At 46.6% G+C, this 10828-nt stretch overlaps 5 protein-coding genes across 5 annotated transcripts, besides 12 other annotated features; all 5 read right to left on the bottom strand.

Moving 5' to 3' along the window:
* On the bottom strand, nt 1-439 carry Tc00.1047053504257.9 (hypothetical protein, conserved; the record flags this gene model as incomplete). Its single annotated transcript, XM_801462.1, has 1 exon — nt 1-439. A coding segment is annotated over one exon (439 nt), but the record flags the coding sequence as incomplete, so codon positions are not given.
* Nucleotides 1-10828: a sequence feature (heterozygous, Esmeraldo-like haplotype).
* Tc00.1047053504257.20 (hypothetical protein, conserved) lies at nt 697-2484 on the bottom strand (the record flags this gene model as incomplete). Its single annotated transcript, XM_801458.1, has 1 exon — nt 697-2484. The coding sequence occupies one exon, from the start codon at nt 2482-2484 to the stop codon at nt 697-699; it is 1788 nt and encodes a 595-aa protein (XP_806551.1).
* Tc00.1047053504257.30 (S-adenosylmethionine decarboxylase proenzyme, putative) lies at nt 2965-4077 on the bottom strand (the record flags this gene model as incomplete). Its single annotated transcript, XM_801459.1, has 1 exon — nt 2965-4077. The coding sequence occupies one exon, from the start codon at nt 4075-4077 to the stop codon at nt 2965-2967; it is 1113 nt and encodes a 370-aa protein (XP_806552.1).
* Nucleotides 4655-4791: a microsatellite.
* Nucleotides 5583-5619: a microsatellite.
* Nucleotides 5834-5854: a sequence feature (AT_rich).
* Nucleotides 6257-6286: a microsatellite.
* Nucleotides 6833-6853: a microsatellite.
* Nucleotides 7033-7061: a sequence feature (AT_rich).
* Nucleotides 7200-7232: a sequence feature (AT_rich).
* Nucleotides 7771-7794: a sequence feature (AT_rich).
* Nucleotides 7958-8007: a microsatellite.
* Nucleotides 8027-8055: a microsatellite.
* Tc00.1047053504257.60 (S-adenosylmethionine decarboxylase proenzyme, putative) lies at nt 8091-9071 on the bottom strand (the record flags this gene model as incomplete). Its single annotated transcript, XM_801460.1, has 1 exon — nt 8091-9071. One exon carries the CDS (start codon nt 9069-9071, stop codon nt 8091-8093), a length of 981 nt encoding a protein of 326 aa, XP_806553.1.
* Nucleotides 9160-9224: a sequence feature (T-rich).
* Nucleotides 9614-10828, bottom strand: Tc00.1047053504257.70 (valyl-tRNA synthetase, putative; the record flags this gene model as incomplete). Its single annotated transcript, XM_801461.1, has 1 exon — nt 9614-10828. A coding segment is annotated over one exon (1215 nt), but the record flags the coding sequence as incomplete, so codon positions are not given.

Raw genomic sequence — 10828 nt, forward strand, 5'->3', positions numbered from 1 at the left:
GCTCTTGGTCGGGCATGACTTCCGGCTCCGGCTGTTCCGTCTCAGCGGATCCAGGGCGTATCAGAATCTGGTGACGGATAAAGTACGCCTCCGAGCCGTAGGCCCCCGCGCCGTATGCCTCAAGAATGTTGACAAACTGAAAGTAGTGACGTGTCGTCTTAGACTCAGCAAACATTGTCACGTACACGCTCACTCCACCGTACAAGGGGACGGCGGAGTAGCTCTCCACGCAGAGCTCGCACCCCTGAAGAATCTGAGCCCATTGCTCTACAGCCCGAGGGACGTCCTCGTTTCGGACTTCTGTTGTGCCGTATACGAAGTCTACGATTGTTAAGGACGAGTTCGGGCCGTACATTTCCGCGAGCTCCGCGGGGTTGGACGCGAGGCGTTCAAAGAACGCGGGGATGAATTGGCAGGCAACCTCTTGAGACGTTAGCATGACTTCGGGTTGTTGCTTGGCGAGGAGATTAGCGTACCTACACTTCCGGCGCCACAAGAAAAAACAAGAAGAAAAAAAAATTTTAAAAGAACACATCCATACACACGTGATTATGTGCTCAAATAGCAGCCACAAAGCCGATACAAAGATCGTTGTGAAAGGAGTCGGTTCATACAGAACTCGGCATCAAGGAACAACTGAAAACAACAACAGGATTTGTAATTTGGGCACTGCCACTTGATACCAAACCAACACCACTAGACCGCTTTCAAGTCATCGCAGGGAATTGCCCACTTTTTGAAGGTCGCCACACACAATGAAACAGTTCGAGAGTCAACGGGTGATTCGGTCGCCTTCAACGCAGCGATGAGTCGCCGGACACTGTCAACATCAACAACGAGACAGAGCAAACGCATAAGACGTATGGACAGTTTGCTTTCGATGGAGATGGACCTTTTCTCATGGTACCCAACCATCTGCATCGCGGTAAAACCATCCTGTGCGTCAATTGCCAGCTCAAGTGCCCCACGAAGAAAATCACTTGAAACCTCAATTCCTAAATCAGACATCTCCGCCAAAACTTCTGGTATTCGTGCCGTTGAACTCGCCGCGTCAGGCATGGAGAGAAGTAGAAGCAAAAACGTGCGCGATGTCTTCACTGCCCCAAGACTCTCAAAGGCGGCAAACACCATGGCTGCTTTTCCCTCGTCCTTCAGCAAAGCGGCAGCTTCCATGAGAACATTAAGGGACTTATGGCTCACCTCACCCCCAGCTTCCCGCCGCTCGTCCAGAATAGCCAGCCCTTTCTCTACACTTGCTTCACCAAATGCAACAAGGCGCGCAAGTGTCATGATTGGATCTGCGTTGAGAAGAGTCACTTTTCTGGACTCCAAAAACAACTTTGGCCGAGGACCTGGTTGACAATGTGTCTCAGGCACCTCATCTTCCAGCACCGTCAACGCCTCCTTCAGCATCGCACCCCGCGATGCAGCCTCTAGGAACAGCAAGGATACAGCCGGTTGACTTGTTGGAGATATTATGCCCGGGTGTTTGCGGAGGTATTCTCGAACGTAGACAGCAGATGCCACGTCTCCCCATTTGGCACACTTGGCCAGGAGTTTCAATGCTGTGAGTTCGTTGTTTAACACAGGGTCAGTTGAGCCCACATTCGTCCTTTCTGTTTCTGCATCTTCCGAAACCGCTCGTAGGGAAGCGCCCTCCGACGTAGTATCCTCCAATTTCCGCGTTGCCTCTAAAAGTTCTAATATCTGAACCGTCGTTGCAGGAGGTGCTGCTGCATTGTTGGCGCTGAGAAGCATATACGGTAGCAGGAGTCGGGAAGAAATTCTCTTCTGGTCTACGAGCTTCAGAAGGTCAAAGCATTCGTGGATCATCGTAACGTCATGGTGTAAACGAAGAATGGTCTGGAAACAATGCTGCAGCCGCACCTCAAGAAGTGGATATTGGCCTGGTTTTCCGGACTTTGCGATGCTCAGCACCTCGTCCCGTATCTCCGGCCACCACACGGAGTAGTCCTGCCCCAGTCGTATGTACAAGATAAACAGAGAGAGCCGTGTTACGACATCGGGATGGATGGCTCTTGCACGCATGACCTCCACGACATTCTCAATCTCGTACTGGTTGAAGCTGTCCGTCAAAGAAATGGCAAGCAGGTACACGTTGAAAAGTTCAATCGACGGGGAATGGAGCTCCAACAAACACTGGGCAAAAAGAAAACGAAGGTCCTCCATCTTCTGAAGATCGCAAAGAACTTTCATCATGACAAGGGCAAACGGCTCCACGTCCTCAGACGCACCACAAAATTCTTCAATCGGCTTCACCGCTCTCCCTGAAGCCGCCTTATCGGCCATGACCTGCCGGTAAAAGGCTCGGAACTGTTCAAACACACCCCCCGCCGCAGGAAGTCCCTCGCCTTCAGCCTGAAGCATCTTCAGAACGCGGCGATACGGAAGTGATGCGGAACCCGAAGACTTTACTCTGCCACCCGCAGCGGCCACTCGCCGCAAGAGGCTCAACCGCCACATGAAGACCAGGACCTTCTCCTGCCTGCAACACACACAAACAAAGTAAGAAGAAGCGGGAAAGAATCAGATTAACATCCTCCTTGTATCTGGCTTCTCTCTCCCTGAGACTCTTCAAAGCAGAAAGAATACAAAGCCAAACACCACACACACAGACAGACAGACACACGCAGACAGGCAAGGGGACGTATAAAAATCGCATAACGACGGGAAACAGCTCCAACGGCCACATTACGTCCTCGCTATGTGCCTGGTTTTATTTCTCGTTTCCGTTTCGTAAACATATCCAAGCTATTTTCACAACTGGCAGTCCTTCAACCTCATTATAGAAGCAACGAATAAACAAAAAGGAAGCGCGGCAATTGTTAGGCGCAAACTTTGCTACCGCGTACAATATTCCAGGGTGCAGCCGCAATCCCCCTTTGTACACACAACCTCATCTCCCTATTTTATTCGCTCCTCAAAGAAATTTTCATATCATTACTACTCTTCCACAGAATCTGTGGAGTCTTTCTCAGTTACTTCCGCCCTCCTTGCGTAATTCATCTTCATCACCACGTAGCCTGGGGCAAATTCATTGACCGTACGATTCTGCAGTTCATACTTCGGGTAATACTCCGCTTCAACCCCAACGTTCTGTCCCTTCTGGTACAGCCTTCCAACATCACTGTCAGGATCAATGAAGACAATCACGGAAAAACGTATTGGAGCAAAAACTCCCAACACGGTGTTTATCCGCTCCGAATAATTGACCGCGGGTGTATTCGTTTCATACGAGGCAAAAGAGCAGTGATCTTCTGGTGTTATGTGGATCGTCTGGTATTCTGCACCACGAATTGTATTTATACTATACCCACACGGCTCAAATTGCAAATCATGCAACTTCCATGAGTCATCTGCCACCTTGTCCAGTTTTGTCGCCTTGCGGATAGCGGCCGTCTCCGTGCCTGTTGAGATAAAACGATCCGAGAACCAATGCTTCGTCTGCGTACGATCTAGCCCGTACATTGTCATACTCAACTGTGTATCGTTCTCCGTCTCACATGGACGAATAACGTCGTCATAGACAAATAGAAAGTAATGATCACTATCGACAGGACCAAATATAAAAGGCTTTCCCGATGGAAAGTACGTTCTTAAAGTGTTGAATTCCTCTGCCATGGAGAGATGTGGTCCCTTCTGTTCCCACGGAAAACTGTAGTTCTTATGCATGAAAGAGACCCATTCCACCTCCCCTCGTACATCACTAACTGCGTCCAAAACGAAAGGAACGGCATTAAGTAGAGTCGTCGTGCCACATGTGATCAGGATGATACGGTCCCGCATGACAAACAATGAGCTTTCCGTTAGCACATAAGAGCGAATATACTCATTACTCTCTTTGGATACAATTTGGGCATTTAACGAGCCCACCACACCTTTCCATACCTCATCTCCAAGGGCATGGAGGCCCTCCGAGTGGGTCTCGTCAATAATACGCATGATCACCTCCAAACGTTTTTCCGGCCCCTCAAAACTGGCCCCCTGATTTGGGTCGTAGCCCTTCACTGAACCCCACATCGCCATCAAAGAGAGAGGGTCCTTATTGCTTAACATGATACCTCGAGACACACACCCACCCGCACACGCAATGAAACCAAATGTATGTAATTGTTATACACCGAGAATCACTAACTACTCCGCCTGCGCAACAAAGACAAAAATAACAAGAAGAAAAAAAGGACAGGTGCACCATTAAGAAGTATATGTGAGTAAGAAAAGAAAAAAGAAAAAAGCACTAAGAAGAAAATGCATGTCACCCATATCTTAATTACGCCAGCAGTGGTGCCAAAATCACGGCAAAGTTTGCCTTTTCTTTTCTTTTCTCCTTTACCTTTTCCTTGGTGGCCAAAACTGCCCTCTCACAGCACCATTCGTGGTGTAACAACAATTTTTTAGGAGATGTATGTAAGTGCAAATAAATGGACCCACTGAGTTTGCCTGCGTCTCGGAAATGTCACCTCTGCTTCGCTCTGCCTCAGCCATTTTCACATTTCTTTCCATAAATAAATTCACTTTCCACTGGCCATTTTGGGCCCACGATTTCTCGACGCACCGGGTCGCTCCGTGCGACTCATCTGCAGGAGACTCCGCCACCGCAAGGCAACTCCCTCTCCAGAAACCACCCACGCATAAAAAACAAACAAAAAAAAAAAAAAAAAAAAAAAAAACAAGACAAAACAAAACAAAACAAAAAAAAAAAAAAAAAAAAGAGAGAGAGAAATAAAGATAAAACCCAAGAAAAAAAAAAAAAAGAAAAAAAAAAGAAAAGCGCACATGAACCCAAACTTTTTCCCCCCTGAACAAAACAAAAAAAAAGGAGTCAACGGCGGTCAAGCCCTCCCACAACAAGAGAACGAGGGAATAAAGGCAAAAACTAACCCATATGTATGTGCATGTGAATTTTCCCGCGCAAACACATGCCTGCGTCACAAAACTCCTTTTCTCAGATGACGCGTATTGCGGGGAGAGGCACAAATTCACTTATCGTCATGCATACCCACACACGTGCGTCTTTTTTTTTTCTTTTTGCAATTGGGGGCGGGTGGAAAGAGAGAAGAAGAAGGAGAGAAACAATCCAAAAAAACAAGGCAACAAAACCAAAATGAGAAGAACAAAAGAATGCCTCAACCCCTTTCGTGTGTGTGTTTGTGTTTGTGTTTGTGTAAAAAAAAAAAAAGATGTCAAGTTGATTTTCCTTTTCTTTCTTCTTGTTCTCTCTTCCATCCACGCACAAAACGTCTCCCAACTCCATACACACACACATAAGAGAAAGAAAAAAAAAAAAAGAGAAAAATTCCCCCCTCTCCTCCCCTTTCTCGAATGCCCATTCGCCATTCAGCTTCTCATGCATCTTTTCCCCTCCCCTTCTGGGCCTTTTGCTCTTCTCCATTCTCACCTATTTTCTATGTGCCGCCATACGCGCATCTTTCCATCTGTCCCTATTTTTCCTCTTATTTTACCCGTTTTGGGAGTCTACATCTCGGCTTTCCTCTCGCATTGTCATCCCAATTTTTATTGCCCAATCCATTACACAAAACGTATTTTCCTTCTTTCTCCTCATATATATATATATATATATATATATATATGTATATACACTTCTCTTTCTCTTTTTCTTTCTCTCGTTTTGCTGCTCTTTTGCACGCTTCTCTCCTCTCCTCGTGCACCGCAGCTCTATTAGACTACATATTCTTTCCTTTCCTACATGCCTCGGCTTCTGCAATGATCATTTCAGTTTGTTGTGCTCATAATTAAATTGTTTTTTATTCCTTTGCCTTTCTTTCCTTATGGTACGACTCGGAATAAAAGCTATATATATATATAATAATAACAAAATGATGATTTGCGTGCGATAATAAAAATACCCCCCTCCTGCTGAATTCGTCCATTGCGTGAGTTTCCCTTCGTTTCTTCTCAACTCCCACACCGCCTCTCACTCTCCCTTTCCCTCTCATTTGTTTGCATGTGTGCGCATGTGCAGAGAGGGACGGCGTCACAGGCACTGCCTGCAGTAGACGCCCGCATCCGCGCATATCGACACGCCCACACGCAAACAAACAGACGGAGCGGGTAGAGGAGAAGCGGGGCGGGAAAAAAAAAATGAGAAGAATCACGAAGATCGAGGCTCAACTCAGAACGCCGCTTCTCGATTTTCTTCATGTGTACTTCATTCCTTCTTCTTGGCGCAAAAAAAAAAAGACTTCTTTCATTACGTTTTTTCTCTCCGTTCCTCTTTTTTTTTTTTTTTTTTTTCCCTTCTTTTGTAGTGAACTCCAACAAATTACGATGCTTCTCTTCTCGAGGGCCGTTCACTTATTTATCGGGATTGTCGTACACAACCATATATATCTTCTTTTTCTCTCCCCGTCCGTGCCCTCAGCGGACACACACACCACCAAGGCAGCTCTATCAAATGGAAATAGTTACAACAACAGCAAGTTGAATGCCCCTCACCTCGTCAATCAGACGTGAGTTGTTTTTTTTTTATTATTGAACGAAAAAAAAATTCTTTTCTTTTTCCTTTTTTCTCATTGTTGATTGTTCAATAAATTTATTTTCCCTCACGTCTGCGGGGTGCTGCTTGCTTTTGCTTGTTGATGATTTAAGGATGAAGCGCGCCAATAATAATAATAATAAACCCGGTCGTGATGAAATGGCTCGGCAGAGGGCAACACACACACACGTACAACACATTGGCTACATAAAAACACGGACGCACATACGTACACTCACAAAGGACACAATTCTTTTAAAATTATGGCTGGCCGGTAGGCCGCATTATTTCCCACACCTCCGTGTCATTGGAGCCAAAAAAAAAAAAAAAAAAAAACGGTGCTTCTCATTCCCGCCCCCCACAACTTTCTCCTCCTTCTCGCCGCCGCGGCAACGGAGCCACGAACAAACATCACACACAACTGAAGCAGAAGAGAGGGAGGACTGTGGGGAATGCGCGGCACCAAAAAACGACTCGACACTTCGGTGGGGAAAAGGGCGTCGGCCGCCTCCGCCAAAAAAAAAAAAAAAAAATAATAATAAAAGGCAGATTACAAAATAACAACAGACTTGCGCCGAAAGCCCAGTGATGCGACCTGTCGGCAAAACACACCAAATAGCAGCAAAAGGACGGATAAAAAAAAAAAGACGCAAATTAAAATTATAGATGATACAACAACAACAAAATAATAATAATAATATTTTTACATTATTTTCTGTGAGAATAGTCCTCCAATGCGACTTATGTCCTTCTTCCGGGAGTATTTGCGTGTGTTTGAAATGTGTGTACGTGTGTGTGTTGCCCGCCGAACTTCATTCACGAAAGAGCAGGCGCCTATCCGCCAGTTCGAGCTGCCGGCGTGCCCACGAGAAATGGACACGGCGGTTAAGAAAAAAATGCCCCCCGTAGAGGTCTACTTCATTTGTTCCAGGTACGGGTTCTTTCGAGGGAACACGTCACAGGTGACGGCAAAAGGTAAGGTGACAGAGCACCTCCCGCCGCCTGTTCTGTGCCCCTCAGTTTTTTTCATTTCTTCCGGCATTACTGCTGCGCAGCATCCTTCACGAGCCACATGCGTAAAGCACGTAGACACGCACACTTTAAAAAGTGACCCTTATCGCAGTATTCATTGCGACAATTTGGTGTAGCGGCTCACGCAGTGTGAATGCGTGAAGGATGCTGCGCAGGGGGAAAATAATAGCGGGGGAAGAAGTCGGCTCAGCAGTTTTTTATTGACTCAAATAAACAAACGGAAAAATAAATAAATAAAAATTAAAGGGGGATCGCAGCAAAAGTGGTGTTGAGTGCTTCAAAGAAGACAACTCGGTGAACTGGCACAGGAAATGACAGAAGGAGGATGTATTTATTTCTTAAAAATAAAACAATCAAAAAAACAAAAAGGTGGAAACAAATAAAAAAAGACATGCCCAAGAAAGAGATAAAAGAAGGAAAAAGAAAAAGAAAAAGAAAAAAAAAGAAAAGAGAGGAAACAGTCGCCCACTCGCTTTTCTCTCCCTCCTCCTCCTCCACCTCCTCCTTTTTTTTCTCTCTCTATTGTTATTTCATTGGCCCGTTATTCGGCGCGAATATAGCTGGTCTGGTGGAACGCGTAGCCCTGACCAAAGTGGTTGGTTGCCCGGTTCATTATGGTATAGCCCTCCATCTCGTCAAAGATGCTGGCTTTCTGGGCAAGAGGACTGCAGCGGTCCTGCAACACAACCATCGTGAATCGGTCGGGGCAAAATTTCTCCAGAAGACCCCTCACAAGCTCCCGCTTCTTCGTAGCGGCTATCATAGCGTTCGTTTCAAATGCCGCAAAGGGATGCGCCGTGTTGTCTGTGGAGACGCGCAGCATCTCGTACTCTGTTTCTGACAGTGGAACCACCTGTTGGACGCTCTTTAGAGCATCATCGTCGTCACCAGACCCATCTGTCTTGACATTGTACATATAAACATTGATCTGCACATCGTCTTCGGGTGGGGCGCCCAAAACATTCCGTTCAATCGCGTCATAAACAAAGTAAAAGAAGTGGTCACTATCAAGAGGCCCTGTCAGGTACGGGTGACCAGACGGGAAGACGGACTTCAGCTGCGCGTACTCCTGTGCCATTATCTCACTCATCTCGCACAAGGAACTCCACGGGGAAGTCGTGTTCATGCGCATAAAAGAGGCCCATTCAATATCAATGCCGTGGCTGCGAAGAAGGTCGAGCAGCGGACCCAAAATTTCATGCAGTAGCACAGAGGAAGATGATGTCACAATGACGTGTCGCTGCGTCAACTGCATCAGACTGTTTCCAAACACAAGGGAAATAAGGCCCTTTTCGGCGGAGTGCCGCTCCAACAACTCCCCGGCGTGTGACATGACAGACTCGAGGTCCAACACCGCCACTTCGCTCGGCACAATAACCCCGCGAAAATCCAGCTCCAGTCGTTTCTCAATACCGCAATCGTTGGCGTTGCGTGGCCCATCAAACCCTCCCCACATCGCCATCAAGGCGTGCACGGATTCCGGGACCTCCTCCCGCGCGGCTGCCCAGGTGCTCTCCAACATTTGCTCTCAGGTGAGGGTCAAAAGCACGCAATATATAAAAAAAAAAGAGCAAAAAAAAAAAATTCAACCGTCGAGAAAATTTAAAAGGTTTAGTTTTAAAATTTGCTTCCCTTTTTTCCTTTTTGCGTGTTTTTGTTGTTGTTGTTGTTTTTGAAGCCAAATAATAATAATAAAAAAGAAGAGGTGTGGAGAAGGCTGAAAACAGACACACAAGAAAAAAAGGACAAACAAAATTCGCCCCAAAGAAGGGAAAAAATATTTCTCACGCACACAACTCACAGAAAATTCGCACAAAACATTAGTTGACCCAATTGTGTTCTTGGGATTGTTACAAAACCGAACGGCATTTTCTGTTTCCTTTTTTCCACCCCCCTCTGTTTCCCCTACAAATAACAATAGCAACAAAGGTGACCGTTTAAATCAATTTAGCATCCCAATGTTTAAAGAATTGCACGTCTCTTGTTGCTTCTCTTGCCTCATTTGACCTTCCTTAAGCTTTATTTGTGCGTGCGTGCGTGCGTTGTTGGGCGTTCCTCACACGTCTAAAGAATGCTCCTCATTTTTTCCAGGCCTTCTATAATTTGCTTCTCCTGTGCCGTGAGCGTGTCAAGCTTCTCACTGTTCGCAGTCCGCACATCCGCAGGTACTTTCATGTCGTAGTTTGGAATGGACATCTTTTTCTTTAGGCCTTCAATCTGCTTTTGAAGTCCTACAAGCTGCTTGTCGAGCTTCGCAACCTCCTTCTGCACGTCAATAAAACCCAAGAGCATCATGTTGACGCCCACCTCCTTGTTCACAACAGAAAACCCGCAGCCCTTTGGAACATTGGCTTCCACTTCCTCCGGCGAAATGACGGAAACATTTCCCACCACACCGAGGGAAATCACCATGTAGCTGTGATCCATAAGCAACTGCTTCACCTCTGAGGTTTGTGCGGTAATCCACACATCCGGTTTGTGCTTGTTTGTAAGAGAATATGAGGCTTTGGTGGAACGGACATTGTGTACGGTATCCATCATAATCCTCATTTTCTCCTCCACCGTGTCATTCTTCCATCCAGCCACTGCGGGGTACGGGGCGAGCATGATACTCTCCACCTCAAAAGTATTGTAATTTGGTAGGCGATGCCAGAGCTCTTCTGTGAGAAAAGGCATCATGGGGTGAAGCAGACGTAGCGCGACTTCCACCACATATAATAATACATCCTGCACCAGCTGCTTTCTATCACCACCAGCATGAATGGAAAACTTCGTCAGCTCAAGGAAGACATCGCACAGCTCATACAACCAGAAGCGGTAGGCTGAGTTAGTGGTAAGGGCAAAGTCATAAGAGCCCTCTGAAAACCCGCGGGTACATTCCTCCACCGCCACATCAAGACGGGAGAGAATCCAACGGCATTCCAGTGGATAACTCTCCGCCCTTGAAACGTCGATCACTGTCAGGCCCGGTTTGTATTCCGTTCCCAATGCGTGGTAGAGGACGTACCGCACCGCATTCCATAATTTGTTGCAAAATTGGCGGTAGGCGACGATGCGATCAATGTCAAGATTGACGCTTCTTCCTGATTGAGTATATGAAAGAAGGCCAAACCGGAGTGCATCGCTACCGCATTCAGGAATGCCATTCGGGAACGTCTCCTTCTGCAACTTTAACGCCCGGGGAACTTCCTTCTCATCCAAATTACCATTCGTCACCGTGGAGTGCAGCCCCTCAAGAGTGATACCATTAATAATAAAAAGTGGGTCAATCACATTCCC

This window comes from Trypanosoma cruzi, genomic scaffold (assembly GCF_000209065.1).
Source record: "Trypanosoma cruzi strain CL Brener 1047053516755 genomic scaffold, whole genome shotgun sequence".
Lineage (NCBI taxonomy): Eukaryota > Euglenozoa > Kinetoplastea > Trypanosomatida > Trypanosomatidae > Trypanosoma > Trypanosoma cruzi.